The sequence below is a fragment of the Serinus canaria genome, chromosome 1, assembly GCF_022539315.1.
Source record: "Serinus canaria isolate serCan28SL12 chromosome 1, serCan2020, whole genome shotgun sequence".
Classification (NCBI taxonomy): Eukaryota; Metazoa; Chordata; class Aves; order Passeriformes; family Fringillidae; genus Serinus; species Serinus canaria.
Genome location: NC_066313.1, coordinates 22,678,527 through 22,702,612, shown reverse-complemented (window position 1 = coordinate 22,702,612; position 24,086 = coordinate 22,678,527). Strand labels below are relative to the sequence as shown.

The window sequence follows — 24,086 nt, the reverse complement described above, 5'->3', positions numbered from 1 at the left end:
GCGAGAGAAAAGTCTGACAGGGGAAGAAGCATGGTGTGAGGCTGCAGAGGCAGTTGCCAAGGATGCTGCCCTGTAAATCAGCTAGCGTGTGGCTTCAGGCCGCTAAGCCAAGTTGTTTGCACTTTTGGCCACAGACCCTCTTTCCTCACTATTTCATCTTGAGAATATTGGCCGTACCTTCCTCCGTCCTCTGTGCCCTGCTCCCTGTGCCTCCCTCCCGCTCAGCAGCTCCAGGCTGCTCCTGCCTTCTCTCTGCTCCCCGCTACACTTCACCGCTCCCCTTCTCCTCCTTTCTCCAGCCCTCTCTTCCTCTCCCATCACCTTCCCTTCTCTTTCTCTCTTTCCTCCCTTCTCCTTCAGGGCTCACCCCCTCTGCCTTGCAGCCCTCATGCCTTTCCAAGCCCCCCCTCCCCGTTGCAGTGCACCCCTCCGGTCCCGTCCCCGGCCGCCGTTCCGTGTCCCCCCGGGCAGCCCCGGTCCCCGGCGCGGGCCCCCGGGCGGCTGCGCCCGCGGGAGAGGGATGGAGAGCGCGGCCCGCGGCTCCTTCCGCGCCCGCCGCCGCTGTGGTGCCGAGCTGCCGTCTCACGAGTAAGGCTCCCTCCTCCCTCTCTCCCTCTCTCCTCCTCCTCCTCCTCCTCCCTCCCTCGCTCCGCCTGGGAAAGTGGGTTAGGAGGGAGCGCGGGGCTGGAGGCTGCACAGCCACAGGACTATCCCCTCCCGCATCCCGGTGGCACAGGATTCCTCTTGTTCCTTTTCCTTTTTTTTTTTTTTTTTCCACCACTCTTCATCACTCTAAACGGATCGATTTAATTGTTATTATTTCGTAGTTATTTTGCTACCTGACTTTTTCATCTTGCTTCTTTTTTTCCCCCCTTTTTTATTTGAAGGATCTGCTAAGACTTTTTTTTTTCCTTTTTTTTTTTTTTTTTTTTTGGAAAGCCTTAAAAAAAAAAAAAGGCAAAGAAGGGAAAGAAGCCAGCAGGAGACTGAAAAGAGCAAGAGAAAGTGGCAGCTGAGGAGGACTGTGAAATCACCTCCCCTTTCTTGGACTGTCGATCATAGCGAGAGTTGTACATTATTATTATTGTTTTTCTTTCTGCGTCTATCTGTCCACATACACAGGCAGAGAAAGAGACAAGTACTGACAGTGAAACTCGACGAGACCAGCCATGGTAGCAAGGGCTCAGCCTGATCGGAAACAATTACCGCTGGTCCTACTGAGATTGCTTTGCCTTCTCCCTACAGGGCTGCCAGTCCGCAGCGTGGATTTTACCCGAGGTACCGATAACATCACCGTGAGGCAAGGGGACACAGCCATCCTCAGGTAGGGCGTTTTGCCAACTTTTCCTCTTCTGTGTGTGCATCTATATTGCCATGTATGCAACGTGTACGAGTGACGTGATCCAGATTTGTGTGTATAAGTCTCTGTGAGATTGTGTGTTATTTTACCTCTCAAACTGCAGCAGCAGCAGCTGCTACAAATAGGCTTTGCATGTGTGTTTGTGCTTTAATATGAAAGAATTGCAAAGCTTTTTTGAACACTTCTTGCCACACTATCCTCTGTGTAGTGTCCTGGATCGAAATAATTTCAGTGGGGAAAGATCTGCTTGTGTTAGCCAGCTCTTGTGAATGTACACTTTCCACCAGCCCTGCAGTATCAATAGAGAAATCGAAAAGGGATCCAGCTGTGCTTGCCAGATGTTCCATTGATCTTCCCATGCTTCTTTTTGTACATATGCAAAAACTTTATCCCTGGCGCTGCCAGAACTCTCAGGCAAGTTCTTTTGGGAAACTCTTGTCCTTTAATTTTATTTATTTATTTTTCCGCCCTGTGTTGAGGGAAGATGGAAACAATAGTTGAACAGGCTGGTGGAAAAAATGGTGTAGCAGCTCTGACTGCTACAATTTATGAAGATTGTATCTTTGTGTGTTGGGGTTTTTTGCAGGGCTAAATAAATGGGTGTATGCTGTGCCTGTGTGCCTGCCTGGTTGTTATGAGGATGTCTTTGCACACAAAACCTTGCTTACTGGCAGTATTGAGTGTTATATTTCTGCTTTCATTGTGCAGGTTTTCCAAAGGTACTTCTGACACTACTTGGGCTTTCAGTTAGGAGCGTCCCAAATAGCTGAACTGCAGTAGTCTTTTTCCTGTAGGTTTTTTTTTTCCAAATTCTGCCTTGCTCAACTTACCTGCAGTAACTCCCCTACTGAAGGAAAATTCTCTGTGTGTGAGTGTGAGCGTATTATGGCTGTAAAACTACTGGGTGTAATTTAAAATAAGTCTGTGATCTGTGTGAGGAGCTGATAGTGCACAAACCCTGAAGCATCAAGGGAGCAATCCCCTAGTAAAGCTAACAGCAGCAGCAAAGTTTTCTTTCTCTTTCTGTGAAATAAATCCTGCTGGATGTCACCAAACATTCTGCTACACGATCCCCTGTGTCCTGCATCCCTCCCATTTAATGATAGAGGAAAGAAGGATGCTGGAAGAGGGATGTGTGTGCGTGTACGCATATCGCTTTGGTCGCCTCCCATGTCCTCGGTTGTTTTGATCCTGGAATATCCATTCAGCAGCTTCCATTCCCCAGCTCTCCAGACTTGTTAACTTGAATGCAAGATTTATCCACACAGAGTAATAGGATTTACAGAGTAATTCATCTGCCTTGCATATGCAGTGCAAGCGGTTTAGATTCGACATGGTAAACACCGAACAAGGGGTGTTGCCTCTGACTCCAGCTTCTCTAGTCTCTCTTCCACTCACTACCAATTCATATATCTCATTAACCCTTTTCTAGCAGGACTTCTAGCTGACTTATTCCATTTTTAAAGGCAAATCGCTTCCATCAATCATTTATTTTGGAGGGGCTGCTCAGACAGATGTTTGCCAGCATGTTTGGTACATGCAGCAGCAGACAAGTCATTAAGCTCGCTTGCCCAGACAGGGGTCACTAGATTTCTATTTCCCACTTAACCTTGGAGCTTTTCAGTTTATCTAGATGCTGTGTGCTAAAGCTGCATTTGCAGCTGAGAGGGCTAAGCGGATGGTGGAGATGGTGCCTGCAAGTGCTGCGTGTAAAGCGTTCCTTCATCAGCAAGCTCCACGGGGCTGCATGGGAGAGTGGATTCAGTGATTGTGTGTGGCTTGCCAGTGTTATGTCAGGCACTAAAATAAAACACCTGAGTGAAGTGATCCAGCTGTGTCAGCCAGATGTGTGCCAAGTGACACAGTCTGCAGGAGCAGCACACCACCCGGCCATGTAAATGCTATCCCCGGGCAATACTGTGTTCCTGGCAGGCTGCATTTCTGTCAGAAGTGACTGTGGCCAGTGCACAGGCTGTACCTTTTTCCTTCAGCTGCCTTCCTAAGCTCTTTAGGCAGATCTGGCCAGCTATATGCTTTTCATGTTTCCTTGGAAGGACAGCTGTCTCCTTTTCCTTTCCCTGGGACCAGACACAGGTTTCTGGGATATTTTCAGTTCCTACTTCAGATAAGAAGCAGAAACCAGCCTGTACTGGGAGACAGAATGCCACATGAAGCTGGAAGGTGTGAGATTTCCCTGTGTCTCATGGACTCTGGCTCCTGAAGGATAACATTTCATGTCCTCAGTTTTAAAGCAAAGATTTTTTTGCTAGCTTCCCCCTCATTGTTTTGTCAACCCTCCAAAACATAACTCGCTTTAAGACAGCCTTGTTTTGAAAAATTCCCAGTGCCTCACTCTCCCTGTCTGTAGAGCCACTATGACAACAGAAGGAAAAGAGCTAGATGGGAAAAAATAAAAACTCCATTAGATGATCTATACTAACTGTGTTCAAAGCAGAACTTTATGTCCACAGAGAGATAGGTAAGAGTTTTCTATGCATGGATCATATCACCTATCTTTGCTAAACATCTGCTTCAGAGGGATTGTGCAGCATCAGTTTACCAGTGCCCAGTAGCTCCTGTAGCTTGAAGGGAAATGAAAATGTTGGAAGGAGAAAAAATGATACGCAGTTGGAGAGAAATAAAAGCAGTATACATAGTGATAAGATAACTAAAAACATTTTGTTCCTGTAAATTGTGATGCAAATCATTCAGCAAATCACCAAGGACAGGAAATTCTAAATGAGTCTTCTCTCTTGGAGCCTTCTACATTTGTATATAGGGTTACACTTGTAGGTGGAAGAATGGGTGGGTGGGCTGATCTGTGAAGTGGAGAAAAATAGTTTATTAGAAGCCCTAATGTTCCTAAAGGAAGCCAGTTTTCTGAAGCTTCATCTGCAGCTTGTTACTCAGGTTAGAATGATTCTGAAAAGTTTGGAGATGACTTTTTAAAACTGTATTTTTTCAAATATTCCCTTAGTCTGGGACTATTAAAAAGTGTCCCTAACTCTAAACTGGCTCATCTCCTAAATGACCTGGCAGCAGATTTGATTCATGTGTCGGCCTTGCTGAAGGTTGATGACTCTTAGTGAGTATTTGGCATAGGGAAGTTAGGGAATTGCAGAGAGAATAAAAATAGCTCATTATAGGCTATCCACAGGGAAAAGGGTAATTGTGTCCTCCTTAGAGCAAGGCAGAAAAGAGAGGAGGGCTCTGAGAGCTGCAACAGGTGAGAAGGGCTGAGCAGAGTTGCTGGTGTTTGTCCAGCTGCAACCAAGAAAAGAGAATAGGATGTTTTAAAGATGACACTGTATATTGGTGAGCCCATCAGACTTACTAAGGTTTTAATTTTTTTAACTCTGTCTTCAGCAAGTGGACACTGAATCTTATTTTGAGTATTGAGAGGGAACTTTGGCTACAGTTCCTGCCGATGTCTTGCTTTCAAGATTACAATCATGAGGTTGTCAGGTTTTGTATGCAACTTTCCTATTTAAGTGTTAGGAAAAGAATAAAATAATATCCAAACAAGAAATGTACAACATATCCCCCAAACTAATTTAAATAGGAAAAGGAAAACAGGCCCCAGCCCCAAATATTCTTGCTGTTTGCCTGCCTTCAGCATCCCTTCCCACCTCATTTGCTCTGCACCTTTTGGGTGAGCAAAGGCAGGTACATCCTGTGCTCTGTAACACACGTTCAGCCTTGGGAGGGGATGAGGAATATGAGAATGTTGGCTAAACTAGGACATGTGCAGTAATGAAGGGCAGCTGCTGCAAACTGAGAAGGAAGGGAACTGTGTTTCTGTGTTGTATTTGGCCCTCTGGGTGGTTTAAAAGCAAACTGGCAGTGGGGAATCCATGCTATGGGATCAGGTACCTGTACAGCCTGTTGGGGAAAGAAAGATCAGCTGCCTCAGAACCACCACAGCAGCTCACCTCAAAGTGTCTTCGAAGAGCTCATCTGAGTGTGTCAGCAGGACTTGCAGGTTGCCCAGGAATTTTGGAAGTTCTGGCACAAATGCAGATTTAGCCTTTAAAAACTCCTGAAATAGAGCTCATCACCAGATGGAACCAAAATGGGTCACATCTCCATGCCAATCTGTTCTGTTATACCAGTACAAATCCACTAAAGCCCAAAGGCAGACCCAGAAATATTCCATTTGTCTTTGGGGCAGATTCCCAGGGACTGCTAATAAAGAGGTACAAGTGACTCATACAGGGCATAAGCTTCTGAGCACTGCTCAGATGATGTTCAGCCTTTGGAGAACTGGGATCTCGCCAAGGCCAGAATTTGGCCAGCATGGCCAAATGGCTCTTAAGTTTTTCCAAGCATCAACTTTTCATCAAGAATTAAAACAATCTCATGCTGATGTGCAGATGAAAACCCACATTTGACTGAGTGTGCATTTTTCATTTTTACCAGGTATTTTAAAATAATTTAAAGTTTCAGGCTGATAGCAAATTTAGGAAAATCTATCCTAAGGGGTACTTAGTTTCTTCAAGTTGCATGTTTCAAAGGATGGGCTAGAATCAAATTACCAACAGCAATGACAGTGCTGTTGGCGTAATCCTGCAATATAAGCAATTTATGCAAACTCTGTTCTTGGCCTCCCAGTATTTTGCTGATATGTTACATGTGGAGCTGTGCTAGAGGGCAAAAGCACCTCAGGCAAAATAGCAACACATCACAACAAAGTTTATGCCCTATACCATTATTTTAAAAGAAAAGAAAAAGCTGTTCAGATTACACTTACAATTAGCATATGATTTATAATAGGGAGCACTGAGCTGAGCCCTTTGCAAGAAATGAGAATAGGCATGTTCAAATGTATAATGCCACATAATAATACAGTCTTGGCAGTAAAATTGTAACCTTGATTATTAGTGGTATTGTTGTGGCACTTGGAGGCCACCGCCAGGTTGAGGCACCCTTTGTATTAAGTGCCACGTGAGCAGAGAGTGAGAGATCCCCTCCTCTGCAGGGCAGGCAGGCTATTAGCTGGGATGGACCCAGGCTGGGGGTGGGTAGGAGGTGAGGGGGCTCGCCCAGGGTTGCTCACAGGGCTCAGGCACACCCAGCACAGTGACCTATCCATTAGCTTGGGTTGCCTTTTAGCTCAGCCAAACAGCAACCCAGCAAACATGACAAATGAGGATTCCCTAGTACATCCTCTTCCACACTGGTGTTGACTAAAAGTCCCAAGTGCCTTCCTCTCTCTCCGGTCCGTAAAAAGCCTTCACTATCAATTCCCAGATCCATGTGTCGAGACAGGGTGAGTCGGGATCTCTGCAAACTCTGCTGATTCTTTCCTTCAAATGAAAAATAAAAATGTATAAATGTAGTAACAGATGATGTTGCAAAACTTCCAGCTCTGGCAGCAGATGGTGCCATTATATGAAGGCACACATGCATCCATAGATATGTGAGTGTGTGTGTATACATTTGATAAAGGAAGTTGCAATATATGTATGGTCAAAGGCTGGCAATCATCATCTTTCCTTATACACACACATTATTTTTATATGGTGTACTCAGAGGTAAGTGGGCCCTTTGGGAGAATGTCCTTTCTGCAGGGTGGGACTAACCTATCACAAAGAAAAGTGGAGTGGAAATTAGAAAAGGAAAATCTTTCTTTGGTGAAATAATGCATGTTTATTAACACTGTACGTATATTTTGCATTCAGAAAGATGGAGCGACAGCATTGAACTGTATGGCTTTGACCTCGTCCCCTGAGTCTGCACACACACTTCAGTTTGCAACCAAGAACCATATGTTTTCCTACTTAGTTGGCATTATAATTTATGTAGTACTACATGTTACCTGAAGTGTCTTGGAGTCAGTACCTCTTCCACTCCCCTCCCCAGCAGGTCATGCGGAAAGACCTATTCTTAAAATAGCTCATAGTTACTGGAATTTGCCATCTCATAACTATAAGTTTCAAAATATATGTTAGACGTTCCTGCCCTTTATATCCAGACCTACAGGCATCCAATTCTGACAGATCTGCGGGGCCACAGCTTGCTGCTGATGCAGCGGCAGGCCTTCAACAGGCTCACTGAGAGGCTGAATATAGCCATTTTCAGTGAAGTCACCTAGTTTTGTTGTCCATCAAAATTCACTCTGGTTTGTGTGAACTTGTGCTCTGTTGGAGTAAGTGCAATGGAGAGCACAAAGGTGAAGTCAGGAATTTACTGAGTTTTCTTTTACTGTTCTTTTGCTGAAGAAAAAACAAATGTGATTTTCAGCTGAATCTGACACCAAAGCATTTGCTTCAGGCTTCAAGCACATCTAATGTGCCTGGTTTTATGGTAAGTAATGGGAACTAATAATGATGAGTTTCACCTCTGCCTAGAAAACAGCTATTTCAAAATAATGTGAACCGCTAGTCTCCTCTGTGCTGATATATTTCTGCAGATTTTTATTAGGAGCAACTTAGTTGTGTGGGAGAGGCTGGCTGTGGTCCTAGAGTTCCCCCACTGTGCTCAGCCCAGTGCAAGAGAGGAGAAATAGCACTGCTGCAACTCTATTGATTTCACTGAGGCTGGGCTTCCACAGTCCCACATAACTTGATGGAAGTGAGCCCACTCACACTGGGCTGGCATTCAGCAGACACTTTGCAATAGCACATCTGTATGAAATCTGGGAGGTGTGTGCTTGCGTGTGCCTGTGTGCAAGGGTGTGTTTCCCTATGCTTGCTCCCATTTAAAAGTGGAAAGTGTTTTCTTGGGTGCAGTTGGACAAACGTTCATATACTTTGTAAGGTTGCCACACTTGCAACTAAGAGGCAGCACTGCCAGATGGCCCGGATGAAGGTCCGCTTACTTGGAGGTCTCTGTGGCTTTTTCCAACTCCTGGACCTTAGTAATCCTCAATAATGCTGGAAGTGTCCTTTTGTTTCAGTGTGCTTCAGTTGCTGCAGCTGTTAAGGAGTAAAAGCAGCGAGTATATAGCAACAGAATATAGCATCTTCCTCTTCTGAGGCTCAGTGATTAACACTACTGTAGATCTGGCTAATACAGACCCTTTCCAGTGGCAACCTGAGCCACTCCCACAATTTGCATTTCAGTAGCAGAGGGAAGTAGGGAAAACTTCGAAAGAAGGAAGAGGCTTCTTTCCTGCGCACAGCCTCCCGCTGTCCTGTAAGAACCCCGACATGTCTGAATGGTTTCTCATCACAGATGCTCTCCTTAGATGTATTCCTAGAAGTGCACCAATCTATGAGGGAAAGGAAAGGCCAAGAGGGTTCCAGCTCGCCCTCCCAACCTGTGCCAACCTCTGTGTTGTGCACTTGCAAAACAAAAGGGGAGTGGTCCCACCACAGTGCAGCTGCCACTCATGGTGCCACTGCATCTTCTCCTCTCAGGGTCAGCAGGATGACCACGTTGGAGATGCACCACTGTCTCTGTCCCTAACACGGTATGACTTAGTGTATCAGTGAGAGCAGTGCCCTACCAGGGGTGGTGACGGTGATGCTTTTCCGGTGTAGGAAACCACAGATACTTTAACCAGGAACACAGTAGTGCCTTATATGGCAGCTACCTCAGTGCTCTACCTCCTCTCTCCATCCCAAGCTGGTTGTCCACCCTCACATGAGGCTGTGATTTGGAGCTGCACATCCAATCACCTTTCATGCCTTCCTCTGCAAACAGAACCCGTGTTGAAATCCACTGCCAAGCAGCATCCATGACTTTGAATAGTAAATACAAATCTCTCCTTTTGCCTCTCTGTCTCTCTCTCTCTCTGTTATTAAGCTGACAGGCACTTAGCCAATTATCCAGTCGTCATCTCAGCTGTATTTATGAAGGAGGAAGAGACAACGCACACAGCTCTTGTCTTCAGGGCTTCAGCTGAGTCTCTCTTGTGTGCTGTAGCATTTCCCCTTGTCTGAGCTGCTTAGAATATATGGGGAAAAAAACCAATGAATGGGTATGGTTGGGAAGAAGGGTTGGGGAGTAGAGGTAGGGAAAGAGATCTGCTCCCCCAGACCAGGGGCATGCCAGAGCTGTCACTGTTTGGCACTGCTTTTGTGTTGAAATTTGGCAGAGCGCACATGCCTTTGTTGCATAAGGTTGCGATGGATAGGGAATGAGGTGGCTGTGGGTACTTGCAAAGTCCTTTTGCAAGGATCAAAAGTCAGGAACTATATAGTGGCAGATTGTGAGTCTGTGCCTTAGAGTGAGGGAGTCACATGTCCTGGGGACGTGGTGTGAATTTGTGACTTGGATCCAGGAGGCACCTCTAATCCCTGGTGCGGTACTGCTCATAGAACATACAGCCTGCGCTGGCTCAAGTGTTTACTCCAAACAGCAAAATTTAGGCAAATAGCACTGAAGTGTTCTGTGAATATTTTCATGAATGTTAAAAATGAATTCACTTTGGCTGCAGCTGTGCTTCCTTTGTGTGTGTGCATGTGCATCTTCTTTTCTCTCCCCCTTGTGAATAATCTGAGTGGATGAGTTTTCCTTGCCCTGGCGTTCACGGACAGAATGTTTTTAAAAGGTCCATAGATGAGCAAAGCAAGGCTCTAACAGCAACTTCTGCAGCTGGAAGCCCTGTCTGTACAGATCTGCAGGCATGTGCCCCTTTCTCACCTTAAACCAAGACCTAATTTTGTGTGTACGCCTTGATATATATTGTGCTCTTGATATATATTAATGTTGGATGCTGCTTGGGGAGCACTGGACATGGTTCTTGCAACCCTTCATAGGAGCCCAGGCATAAAAGCAGTCAAACAAGTGAGATGTAGAGCTGCTCACAGCTTGAGCCACAATAATTTATGTGCACGTGACAAGAGAAAATTACCTTTAAACTCTGCACCCAACCAATCAATCTTGCAGCAGCCTGTTTTTGCTCGAAAAGATGCCTCAGGCCAAGCCTATCAAGCTCAGAAAAAGAAAGGTTAAAATGTTCCAACATCATTATCTCTTCCTTTTCCTTTGGAGGAGAGGAACCACTGTGACAAAGCCTAGCTGACTCCTTCACATCAGCTCCTTTGTAGTGAGTTTCATTCCCACCTCCAGCCCTGACTCCCAACTGGAGTCAGCACAAATTTGTCCATGGTCAGGCCCAATGCTTATGTGGTCAGAGAATACAAAGGAAAGCATGTGACAGAGAAGACCAGGCACAAATAAGCATGTTGGAACCGGAAAATGCTCGAGAGGGGAGGAAAATGTTACACTTCAAGGTGCAATCATTGAGTGCTGCAGGTAACACAGGAATGCTAGGAAACCCCCATCTGTTCCAGGGTGTCCTCTGAGCTTGGAGAAAAGTGGTATTCCAGGAGTGATTACTCCTTGAAAAATGATTGTCCACTCTCTGCCAAATATGATGTAACATGATCCATAGTCTCCATCCCTGCAGCAATAGAGCAGGGAGCCTGCACCACCTGAGGCAGTTGTTTATTGGGGCTTCACGGTGGGGGGGGGAAGGGGCAGTGGAGCCTCCCTCCTCCTATGAGCAGAGACATGTGTGGGCTGTGATTTAGTGGGCCATGCTTGTCCCTTCAGTGCAGGCAGGTTTATTAGCAGTCCTCTTGAGTCAAGGGACAGGGGAGGTTTTAAGCTGGTGGAAGAAGATGGAGAGGGGCTGCTGCAGCCTGCCTTCCCTCCCCCCTTTTCACATTTGCTGGCCCCTTAGCCTTTGCCATGCTCGTTGAATAGGGGTGGTCCTTCCACAACCCCCTGACATTTCTCAGGCAGGTTCTGTCCCCTTTCTCCAGCTCTTCAGACTGGCCCCACATTTTCTCTTCCTGCGCAGAACGCCTGGTGCATATATGTTTTGTGAGCTCACAGAAAGGGTGTGTGTAGGAGGGCTAGTAAGAAGTGGGGCTGTGTCACCAGTAAAGCTCTTCCTCACAGCAATACAGTTGGATGCCTTTTGCCTCCCAGTGATGTGTTTCTCCTGCTTTCAGTTGTGATCCAAGTTGGAAATGGAGTGGTAGGAGATCCCATTCATTTATGAGGTGATTGACAGGCAAGAGCTAAGGCTGAAGGCTGGTGTGAAAGCCACCTTGCTGCTGTCAGCAGAGGAGCACACTGCAGTGCATGCTTGGTGTGCTGTGATTCTACTCCTGGAAGGAGGCAACTGGGGGCTTTTTCCCCCTGTTGTAGCTCTTACTGGGGTGGGAAGCTTGACACTCTTGCGTGACACTCACGTGGGGTGACACATCAGCGCTGGGATGCAGATCTGAGATTTTCTTCTGCAAGTGGCAAAGAAGGCAGATGCATTGAAAAGACAATGGTGTTGCAATGTTAGGGAAAATTCTCAGTGTTCAAATTGCCAGACCTCTTTAGCCTTGAGGCATCAGGACTTTAGCTGGTGAGTTATGAAAATTTCAGCCGTATTTGTCCATTGCAGAAGCTGTAGAATCTTTGGAGACAGCCCCACGTTTGGCCCCCCATTTGTCATGAAACCATAAGATACTACAGAAAGTAAAGCCAGCTGCTGGTGTTGTAACAGGGATGTTCCTTGGTGCTGGTCACTGTTTATTAACCTTCTGTGGCACTTTTTTTAGGACTGTATCTCTGAAGCTCTGGTGAAAACCCACACATCTTGGCTGCTTTTACACTTAAGAGAAACCTGAGATTGGCATCCATAATCAGGAGCAGAAGGTGCTGCTGGCAATCTGTCTTCCTTGCACTGCATTAAACCCATTTTAGTTTTTTCAGTTAAATATCAAATTATCTGTCCACCCACACATCCTCCCCACTGCATACACTGTGGTTAGGGATGGGCCATCTGTAGGACTTTTACCTGGGTAAGGGGGTCCACGGGGGTTCTTGCGTAACATGCTTCATGCGTATTCATTGGCCTTTAGAGTGGCATTTCTTTCCTTCCTATTCTCCTGGCTGGTCTCCAGTACTGGCACTGAGTCAGAGGCATGCAGGTCTATCAATCTGAAAAGTGTGTCCCAAGGAGGAGGAACACGTGCAGCTTTGTTCTTCCCTGACTTGGGAAGGAGCACTTAAATGCAGGCCAGGTAGGTCAAGGACTTTGGACATAGTCAGACCAGTTAGCCTTTCAAATGCCTTTTTTTTTTTTCCCTCAGGAAGCTCAAAGTGGGAGCAGCATCCAGCCCCCAGAGCAGAGAGAAGGAAGGGCACACGTTAGATTTTTCAGCAATGTTGTGTTGTGCTGTAGCTTGGTCCCTGCTTCAGTGGAAGTGCTGGCTGCTTGCTGATCACTGCAGCAGGGTCCTATGTCTCTTTGGAGGGCTCTGTGTTTCTAAGGAGATGTGGTCCACTTGGATGGACTCCAGAAGAGGGAAGTGGGAATGATCATAAGTCTAGTCAGCATACTTATGAGGAGAGATGGATGGAAATGGGGCTGTTAGGACTAAAGAAGAGAGGACTAAATGTGAGATGTGCATAACAGCATGCAGGTACATAGGACACAAAAGAAAGGAATTACATCTTCTGCAGAAGGAGATGGGGAGGAGTTTAGGAATGTAGCAAGAGAGACAGGTTTGATGTCGCTAAGCTCTGCAACAGTAAAGATAGCAAAACATTGAGTCAAATTTCCTTGGGAGGCTGTGTAACTCCATCACTGGAGGGTTTTCAGGACCGACTAGACATGCACGAGGAGTGACAGATGCCACAAATGACAAAGTAGAACTGATCCGTCTTTCACAAAGTAGAACAGACTAGATAGTCCCTTTGGGTCTCTTCTACCTCTGCTGCCTGATTCTGTGCTGCCTTCAGGCTCAGAGAGCAGCAGCAGCAGAGGCAGAAAGGCAGCTGAAACATTCAGGGAAGTGCCTCAGTGAGAAGCTGAGTGAGCCTGGCCGGGCAGTCCTTACCCATTTCTTTAGCTGTGGCTGACTTTCTCCCTTCCATCTCAGGGACACGATGTGCTCCAAGGAGACTGTCATCAGTGCCACTCAAGTCCAAGCATGTGACAGTTAACCTATGTGGCAAAAAGAAGTAAGAATCAGTGTCAAAACTATCCCTAAAACTGATTTTCTTCTGCAGGGACTCAGATTATTTTTTCTCATCTGCTGCCCTTGGAGGGCCACAGGACCTACAGGATATTTTACCCTAAGCGTGATAGGGGAAAACAAGTCGAAGGCTCAGTGTTTTATCCTGGGAAAGTTTGATGATGTTGCTGAATGCTCACTTCATGAGGCTTTGTCAGCATGTTCTGTTAATGAAATGTCACCTTTTATCGCTATGAAATCACTTTGTTCATTGGTGTATGAGCCCATGAGGATTTGAGTCTACCTGATGAGGGGTGGATGTGGAGCAATTTATGAGTACTCCTGGGGCTTTTCTCCACTAGGGAGGTGGCATGTGACATCAGGCCCAAAGTGGAGCAGGGGGCAAGCCTTGCAACTACTGAGCCTCATGCCTTTAGCAGTGAACTGGGTGCACGTGAAGTGATGAGAAAACTGCAGTGCAGTGAGGATGTAGGGGTGAGTAGAGAAAGGATGTCTTAAGAGGTTGAGGAGCGATTTAAGAGAGGAAAAGCTATTCAGGGAAGGAGGGGAAGATCATAAAGGGGCCTGCTGTAAAGTTTGGAGTAATGTGCTTGGTGTTAATCTTTCTCTAGCTGTAGTGACCTAGGCTGTTGCTAACCTGGCCAGGCAAGCTGCCAGAGGCTGTCTCCATTGCTCACCCACCGTCCACTCTCATCCTGTCTCTGACTGGTGTCTTCTTGTCAGCATTTCTCTCCCACAGATCGATTCCTCCTTGGCTCATCCCAGTGATTTTAAGCATAGAGAGAAACTTCCTCTTGGCAGTGAGAGATAATCAAGCTGAATATTACCCATCTCTGAAGTGCAGGCAGTCCGTGAGCAGAGCCAAAGTCAATATCTTGGCAGATGTTGCCTTGCATTGATTTATCTTCTGGTGCAGGGTGGATGGTCTCAAAGAAAGCAGCATGGTCACCTGGCCAACCCCCAAAACATTTGCAGGCTACATTAGCTTGCTTGATTTGGTCTCCAGAAGCTGCTCTTCTCAGTGTCAGGGGGTAGAACAGCAAGGTGCCAAACTCACAAATCCCTCCTTTGCGCTCATCAGTGTTATTTCTTGTGCTGAGACACATCCTGGGCTCAGAGCACCAGCTCACGGTGCTGGGCTAAGCCAGCCTCATTTACTGGCTTAATGGAGCAAGGAAACAAATGTGTGTGCTGCTGCTGGTGAGGGGAGAGGAACAGGAGACCCATGCCCCAGAAAGGCCTTGCAATATGGGGGTTCTTCCTTTCAGGGAATCTGGATGTCAGAGAGGAAAGTAAGGGAGAAGAAGCTTCTGTCTGAGCAGCAGGAATGGAGGGAAAAAGGAAGGGCCCCTCTTCAAGCCGGTGTAATTACAGTCAGCAGGTTGCTGTGGGGGGCAGGGTGGGAGGAAGGAGGGGTGTTGGCAGATAGAGGGGGTGGTGGAGGCAGGCTGTGGGGAAACCAATTGCCAGGCAGGAGGATCAGGTCAGAGTGCTGCTCCTGGGCTTTGCCCTGTCAGAACAAGCAGACAAAGCGTGCAAGGCTACCTGTATAGAGTTCCAGTCCCAAGCTCCCCAGCATAATACACTCTCTGTTTTCAGAGACCTTTGAGCTCTCCTCCTATGTCTGGCAGCTCCAGGTTTGGCTTTGGCAGGAAAGGGACTCCAGCAGAGTAGGCAGGGGGTTTTTCAAAACCACAGCTAAAGAGAAACCATCTGTATGATCTCAAGTAACAGACACTCGCATGAAAAACCCATTCCCTTTGGTACCATCCCCTTCCCCCAGCCCCTCATCTCCCCAGCCCTGGCTGAGCCCTTCCCAGCTCCTCTCTGCCCACCCTGCCGTTTTCATGCTGGAGCAGCAGGCACTGCACAGATACATAAACCGCATCTCTGGTTCTGCAGTTTCCCCCAGGGTGTGGACAGATGCTGATTGTCTTCATGCCCAGTTGGGGACAGCAGGAATTGTTATAAATAGCATCAGTCCCTTGCGTGGCAAAGACAGAACTTTCCCCTAGAAGTCCATCGCTCTGCTCCCAGGACTCATTGGGAGGTCTCTTAAATGTCACAGAACGTTTGCAGCAGAGAGTACCTCTGGAGGCCTCCTGTGGGTTCGGGGCTTGATCCAGGCAGAAAATGGAACAAGTTTGCTGAATCTTTCCTCACAGTCTGATTCTTTCTGCCTGTCCTCGTCATTTTTATGTGAACGGAAGTTTCTGTTCGGAAGAGACTTGGGACTGAAAAAGGAGTAGCCGCAGAAGTGAGCACTTAAGATGCATAAACTTGATGTGTTGAGGAAAGAAATAGGTCTGGAGCAGCATAAGGGATATAGGGATGCCAGGACAGAGCTGGAGTAGGGAGCCCCAGTTCAGGAGAACTTTGCTGGGGGTACTGCCAGTACCACAACACCAGAAAAGGGGCTAAGAGCAAGAAAGCTTTCTGCAAGAAAGCAATATGCTTTTCCAGCACTAAAGATTCCCTCTGCTCACCTCGGGGGTTGATTTGCTTCTGTAGGAGTGCAGATTGCATAAGGAGCCAAAAGTAACCTGTTTAGAAGCAGGGCTGCTCATCCTCCCTCTCCTCTGCTCGCTGCCCTCGGGCAGAGGGTGTTGCTCAACACCTCCGGGCAGCTGAAGCCCTTTGCATCTCCAGAGCTGACACCAGGCTCTGTCCTCCTGACAGCAGCCGGACACCGCTGCTGAGGCTCTGTTTGCATCAGCAGAGTTCCTTCGCTGGGGGTTGCGGCTGCAGGGCTGCGCTGCCGGCTGGGAGCGCCCTGCGGGCACTGCGGGAGCGGCCCTGGCCCGTGCGCGCTCTGATGTTTAAATTAAAGTCACTCCTGGGAGATTCGTGGAGTAACAAGGAGCAGTACCAGGACTTGGATCGCCTCCAGCTCACGTGTGCCTCCCAGAGGCTCCCCAGTGCCTCACGGAGGCCCAGCTTGGACTGCTGTTGTGCTATGTATTATTCTGTCGGTCTCTGTTTGTGATTTCTGCCCTGTCCTTGCTTGTTCTTTGGTTTCCTTTGTGTGTATTATTCTAATTTATTGAGTTACCTGAAGTGTTTTCGCAGACACCAAGGCTGCTTTGCAGAAATAAGGGTTGTGCATTCTGCTTCTTGGTGCCTTACATAGGCCTTGCTTTTATGTGATAGAGACTATAAAATATGCTCAGAGAAAATGAAATTGTTAACCTCTATTAAAAACATGTGTAGAAAAGTTGCTGTCAGATCTATGTCAGGGCATATGAGTACTTTGAGATTATTTAGCTCAGTAGCCCCTGCCATTTCTGAATCTCAAAATATTTTAATTGATTTTTCCCTTTCAGACAAGCCACTATTTGTCCCCATTTTCTAGTGTGGGAAACTGGGGCTTGAAAAGGAGATTTGCCTCACCAAATTAGTGGCCAGTCATAAGTGACCAAGATCTTTGCTGGCTGGAACCCCAGTTTTTCGGTCTTGTTCAGAGCTGTGCTACCTAACAGGCTGCTGGACTAGAATATCTCATTAATGTCTCTGAATGTAACGCAAAAGCAGGAGATCATCTTTCCTCAGTTGTGGTCAGAAAGGCAAGATCCTGGCAGTTCCAATTTATGGAAATGAAGCTGTGGGAGGGAACACGCTACTTCTTTTGTGTTCCCAAGGAAATCTATGACTGGTGTTTGCCATCTGAGTGTTCTCAGTGAAATGGAGATTCTGGTCCTGAGAATGAGCATCTTTGTAAAGGAGCAAACCACGTCCATGCATTTCTGTAAAGAAAGGGAGGAAATTGAGAGGAGATGCCTACACATAGCAGTGCAAAGTGTTTTGTGAGGTTTGGATGTGGTTATTCACTTTTTTTTGGGAAAGGAGTAAAGCAGGATATCTAAAAAGGTGGTTACCAAGTGTGTAACAGCTCACAGAGCTCAGAAGGAAGACTTAGATGGGGTCATAGGAAATGACAGGCCTGTAAATCTTGGAACTGTGTAGGTGGCAGGTCCTTTCAGGGGCTGATACTATAAATCTATTGAAACAAGCTGTCTGTTCCCTAGAAGTTCACTGAGAAAGTGCACTCCTTGATTGGGAATGCCAGATGCAGCATTTTGTGGAGATCACAGAGTCACTGGGGGTGACATGATGCAGGTGGAATTTTCAGCTGCCAGGACACAAGCCATCTGAAAGGAAAGTTTCTTTTCAGGTCCTCCTTGAACTCGTTAAAACGTAGGATGATCATTTTCCTCTCCTGCTTGAATACTTAAAAGTCCTTAAGAGAGAATGCCTTTCAAACAGACTCTTGTTTAGCATATATGAATTTCCTCCCAAACAGAAGAATTTAAGAAACAGCAGATCATAGCAGATCCCTTTTACATCAGTATCTTGCATTTTTAAATTTGCATTTTATAAGAAAATACAAAAACCTCCTAAAAGGCAAATATGCAGAATCATAGAAATAACTTGCTGATAGGAGAAATTTCTACGTCCTGGACAGATTGTTTCCTGCTTGTGGTCTGAAGCAAGAGGATTGGTATCACTGCTGTTGGGGGCAAGGGGTCATGAGCAGGGATTTGCCAACATGTATAAAGTGACCATTGGTATCCTGTGATATACTGCTTTTTGGGATGGTGTTAGGCCTGGGTGTTACCTTGAGGCAGTGAATTACACACATTATTGCACTTAGTAGGAAAGCAGCAAATCCTACCCAGCCTTACATGGGCAATGTTTGTTGTATAGGATATTCCCTGCCTTTATCACCATGTTTGCCTTTGCTGTGTTCTTCATTGTTTTATATATCCTTCACTGTCCAGCCTGTTTTGTGTCCTCTTTGAAGCAAAAGGCCTCAGTGTTTTCAATCTCCCCTCTTACAGATATTCTGTGAGGTCTCTAACTCATTGCTGTCACCTGTCCCTGAACCCTTTTTATTTCTGTTGCATCTTTTGCAGATAGGGTGACCTGATATGGGACACTGTATTGCAGTACACTACTGCACTTAGCCTCATTTTTTCTCTCTGTCTCAGTGCATCCTATCTTTATGTTTGGGTTCTTGTCCATTCTGAACAGAGGATTTTTATGAGTTTTCCATGCATTAATCTTAATTCCAAATGACTGTGGTTAATTTAGAAGCCAACAAGGTAACTCAGATAATTCCTTCCGGAATGTGCATCTCCTGACATTGTGTGCTTGGTCAGTGCTTCTGCTCAAGACAGGGTATAGCCCAGCAGAATGCCTTTTTCTCACTTGGTAGTAAACTGAGTCAATGCACTGCTCATTTGAGCTCTTGTTTTATGGATCTCTCCTTTTTATTCTTTTTGTTTTTTTTTTTTTTTTTAGTTTTGTTTTTTGTTTGTTTTGGTTTTGGTTTCTTTTCTTTTGTTTTGTTTTGCTTTTTTGTTTTTCCCTTAAAATTACCTGTTTCTTTAAGCATTCTTATTGCCTTCCTTGGAATCTTTGAGGTGAGGTGTCACCTCTGGTAATGGTGTAAGAATGCTCCTGTGGAGAGGTTGCTGTGCTCTGCTCATCAGTCAAGCACAGTCACTTCAGAGGTGGAGCCCTGTAAGTATTAAACAGCTAATGACAGTGGGTTCAAGACAAGAAAAGAATAAGAAAGCATCCAGTTTCAACTGCAGGGACTGTTTTGGAAGGCTGATTATAATTAAAGTAATCGGAATTCAGACATTCAGACAGTCGTAGCACTCAGTGCCTTTGAAAAGTGTCAAGCTTTGATTATAACTCATCTTTTTGTTTGTAATCTTATATTTTGCTCAAGGAATCTGCTGCCTCCAATACTTAGTCCCATGAAGATAGAAGATACTAAGTAATGTCTTTGAGTAGAGGCAACCCAAAGCCATCTGGCAAAAACCATTGTGAAACCAATCCTCCTGCTGCACCAAAGCACGGAACATCCCCAGAACTCTGTTGCTCTGCACACCACTGGAACAAAACTCTCGTCAGTGTCTTTCACAGGTCATTAGATTATTTTTTACAGGTGAGGAAGTAGGGGGAAAAATATTCAAGTGGGAAGAAATGGGCATGGAGGCTGGTGAATGAAGATGTAACTTTAAAAATCAGAGCTAGAAAAGGAGGAATGTTTAATACATGCTGCCTCAGAGCAAACTATTTTGGACCTGCTTGTTACTTGACTACATACTAGACCACTGTGATTATTTCAGTTGTACTTTATTTGAGCTATGTTATTTCCTATGAAACAAGAAGTCCTTCTGCTTTGTAACAAACTTCTTAAACCATGTGACTGACCTCAGTTCCCAGGAGAGCCTGCTGGAGAGTACAAATGTGCAAGTGAAAAGCATTTGCACAAAATACACTGCTTGGTGTGGTTTTGACCTGAAAAACACTCTAATAAGATGCTGGTAGCAGAGACTAAGATCACATGATACTCAATAGAAATCCAGCAGTGAATAGCTTACTTTCTATTATTTTTCCCCTATTTAAATTTTGGGGCAGGTGGAGGAAGTTCTTATTCTAAGCATGTTCTGAAGAACAGTAAATCCAGACCTGTCTCTTTAGTGAAAGCCCCTAGAGTTTTTGGTCTCATAAAAGTAATACCAACCTAGTCTGTGTAGTATGTACTTCCTGAAATCTTTGGAGTGGATGGGGACATGCCTGCACTTAGGATGTGAGATACAGTAACTGCTAGATTGATAATAGTGGCAGACTTCAAGGTCTGTTTGAGGCCTTCTAGAAAAAAAAAATCAACCCTGTGTACATCCAGTCCCCTACTTGCTTCCCCTCTTCTGGGAGCATGCTCCTGTAGAGCCTGGCAGAGCTGGAAGTCCCTTCAGATAACCAGGACTTTTGTACATTACAAACGAAAACAGCCTTTCATATAATCACTTCCCACATCTCCTTTCCTCCCAGAGAGCACTTTGCCTCCCACTCCATCTCTGTACGTTCTCTCTCCCTGTTCAATCCTCTAAAGCATTTTACAACTCTAATTAGACACGTATCTCCAATTTACTACTATTTAAAAGGGTAAGCAGTTAATGTCGTAAGACTGAGAATGCCTGGTAATTAATTACTAACTCCAAGGACCTGGCTATCTCTCTAACCAGCCTTGTCTCAAATAGCATCTCTCTCTGTTAAAACCTCTGTTCACAGTAATTAAACAGTAGGGAGGAGAAGGACCTTGGAGTCTGCCCAACCAAGTCTGTCTGACACAAAGTGCAGCTCTGTCAGGCAGTCCTTTTTTATCTGACTATCTGGCATGGACATAATGGGACAACAAATTTTGATGACTCCCAAGTACACTCCAGCTTTGTCCAAAAGAGACTTCTGTAGCAGGATCCCCTCTGTGCCACTGCCATTGAAACACAAAACCGGTTGGGATCCTCCTCATCTCTGGGAAAACAATGCATCCCTAGGAGGATGACAGGCAGTGCTCCCCACCCCGTTCCCAGAAAGCAAAGCATTATAAGCTGAGGAAGTTGGTTTGTGCTGCTGCCTCTGAACACTAAAGCAGTTTGTGTTGGAGCATCCTGCAGAGCAAAGCTTGAGAAGTGCTTGGGTCAGGTTCTGCTCTTTACCATAGTCTTCAGCCAACATGTTTGCAGGTGGAAATGCTGGTGTGGTGGTCACAGATATTTGTTAAGCATATACTGTGCCTTGTGACACAGAGGGAGGTGATGATTGCTGGGGGAATCTGTGGTTTGCAGTGAGAACATGCCGAAAGCTTGGTCTGTGGACTTGTAACCTGGCATGGTTATTGGCTAGCTGGATACATAGAGTCTCACCTCCCCAGTGAAAAGTTTTAAATAAAGATGTGTCCAGATGCAGTGAGCCCAGAGATAATGTGGGAGATGGCATACCAGAAAGGATAGCAAGCCTGGAAACCCAGGGTTTGTTCTCTACTCTGCTTCTTACTGTATGTGGACTTTGGCACACCTTTTTCCCTTCTTTGTTTTTCTTTTCCTTATATGACAGGGATAAAAATACCTAACACCTTCAAAAACTGCTTTGACCTCTCTTAATGAGAGGTGTTAAGTAATGCTTGGTAAATCAGGGTCGCTTTATTGTCTTCTGGCCAAATTTCACTTTAGGTTAGCTACTTAATTGTCCCCGTACTTTTAACTGCGAGAGGTATTCTTGTTTCCTTAAACTGTCCTATGGTGCATCTGTGCACTGCTAACAAGCTCCACTTTTCATGTCTAAAGGGAGGTGCCCTTCTGTGATGGCTGAAGTGATCGTTCATTGTTCCTTCTTCATCTCCCAAAGGTGCTGCCAGGCTTTAATGGACTATTCATCAAGCGCTCTGGGATCTTTTGATGGAAGCAGTCTGGGCAAGTGCATGGTTCTCACTGCAAAGCGAGAAGGTGGCATGCACCTGTTTGCTCATCAGCTTTGTCTGCTGTGAATAAATAGCCCTTTTCTTTGGGCAGAGAAGTCCAGCAGCAATAACACGGTTGTGAACTTATATGTGAAGAAAGACAAAGTTATGTCAAGCTCCTCTTTCTAATTGTTTGAGTTGGCTAGATCTATGGAAAAGATAGGCAGGTCAGGCTTGGGAATTTGGTTTTTTTCCTAGCTGTTTGGTTGGTTGCTTTTTTAAGTGAGGTTTGCTTCTTTGTTGTTGCACAGAAAATACTTTTTCCAAACTGGTCAGGGCCAGTTGCTGTGAGTTGGTCAGAGCTGAGCTCCTGTGTGCAGGTTTATCTTCTGTGCAGTTCTTGTAGTTTTACATCTGTAATAAAGATCTGTGCATAACAGGACTTGGGTGCATTTGTTCTGCCAGTAGATCCTGTGCATGGTTTATTGCATGGTACCTCATGCATGGTACCTGCTGGTACCACAGCATGGTACCCCTTGTCTCTGCACTTGTGTCTGGATGGATGGGGGAACAAGAGGAATAAGAGGAAGATGAACATGCTAAAGTAAGGGAGAGGGCTGATCTTCATGCATATGTCTGTATTCCCTGGACATAGTTACCTGGTTTACAGTGCCACGGTTTTCCAGTTATATTTTGAAAAGGCTGATCCTCAAAGAGGACAAGGCACTGCTTTCCTGCCATCACAAATATATTTCCCTCCTCCTGCTCCAAACTGTCTGTTTCCATGTTCTGGAGAAGCTCTTCCTCAATCTCTGGCCCTATGTAGCTCAGCTCTTTCTTTTCTACCTTTTTGCTTCTCTTTTTTTTTTTTTTTTCATTTTTTCCTCTCATAATGAAATATCTTTGGCTTTATTTTTTTTTTGTTTGTTGTTTTTTTTTTAACCTCTCCTTTCTCATTCATTTTTCATTTCTCTTTTCTCAATTATCCAACATCCTCATTTGCTTTTCCTCTCTCATTCTGGTGGTCTCCCCTCATCCTCTTTGCTTGATGTCCTGGATGCGGAAAGGCTGAGGGACTGACAGCACTCAGGTTGTCCAAGCTTTCCTCCACGTAGTGCCCCTTCCTAACTATGCATGAGTCACCCCATCTTGCTGGGCTTTTGTTGTGCTCCTGGCAGCCTGGGTTGGTAATAACTGCATCCCTTGTGAAGTGCCTTGAGCTCTGCTTATTCCTGCCGTGGCCACGCGAGCCAGGGCTGTGCATCTGCATCCCTTCTTGCTGGGTTCTGAGCTCACAGAGAACAAAAAGGATCCTCCTTCAGGGGGCTTATGCTCCAAGCACTGGGGATAAGAGGTGAATACAGACAGAAATGGAACCCATGGAAAGCACAAAATGCTGCAGGTCGACATAATATCATCAGTCAGGTCCTATAGAAGTGCTAAATAATATTATTCCCACTTCTATTTCCCTTTCTGCTAGCTTTTCTATCCTTTTAATCACTTTTGGGCCTTCTTTTTTTTTTTCACCTTAGAGATTATAGGGCTTTGTCATTTTGTTTCCAAGAAAAGGGAAAGAGTGCAGAGTGTTTTCATTAGGCCAAGGGCTGGAGGGAAGGAGTGAGTCGTGGTATTTGCTGGCTTTAATCTTTATGGTAATACTTCAGTAAATATCTGCTGTTCTTTCTCTCCTGTCAGTGTGGCAGCCTGTGAATGATATGGAGCTGAGATCAGGGAAGAAGAGGGAACTGCAGAGAGGATTAGAAGGTTAAGATAGGATTACAGGGTCAAAATGAAAAAAAAAGGAGAAAAAAGAAACAGCAAAAGAAAGGAAAAGAAAATGAAGTGTAGTGGTTGTGACAGGGGAAAGGAAGGAAAGTGTACAAGGTACCAAGAGAAGATGAGATTTTTATGAATGGGTCGATGCATTCAAAGGTCCTAGAGTCAATAGTCTCTCTAAAATGATTTATTGAAGAAAAATTCATTTGTTTTATATCACCCCATGAAAACTTTTTTTTTCCCTTCATCAATCCTAGGGATGGGGTCTGCGAGGGCTGAACCAGAGGGATGCACAAACACTCCATTACCCCAGCAGCCCTGCTTGGATGGGAAGGTGCTGTGGGTGGGACACATGGATGTCAGGAGTCTGTCACAGCTGAGCCTTTCAGGAGGGGAGAGAGAGCCACCACAGCCACACAGGTGGAGGATCTGATATTGGGAAAGCTGCTGCTGAGCACTGACAACCTCACCCACTCCCCTGGGGTCCTGCTGGTCCGTGCCCTACTTTTCAACTGGCTCCTGCTGAGAGTGACAGAAAAACAGAAGAAGGTGCAAGGGTTTGTATCCTTGAACTCCTCTGCATGGAGTTGAGGGCATAGCTTGTGAAGCAGGTTTGGATTTGGGGCTTTGAACATCAGGGCAGTTTCAGTCCTGCTTTTGGTTTGTGTAATCAGAAGGAAATAATGGATAAAGCTTGTTTGGACTGAGAAGGAAATGACCCAGACCATTGCACACATTTAAGGTATTTGGATGAACTAAACCAAAC

The 24,086-nt window shown here is 45.7% G+C and overlaps 1 protein-coding gene across 1 annotated transcript in view; it reads left to right on the top strand.

Moving 5' to 3' along the window:
* The first annotated feature begins 659 nt into the window (after positions 1-659).
* The window catches only part of LSAMP (limbic system associated membrane protein), a 304,842-nt gene continuing 281,415 nt past the window's right edge, over positions 660-24,086 (top strand). Inside the window, exon 1 of the mRNA XM_009102560.4 lies at positions 660-1,324. Coding sequence (XP_009100808.1) covers positions 1,170-1,324 — 155 coding nt within the window. The 5' untranslated portion in view covers positions 660-1,169. The remainder of the gene's footprint in view (positions 1,325-24,086) is intronic.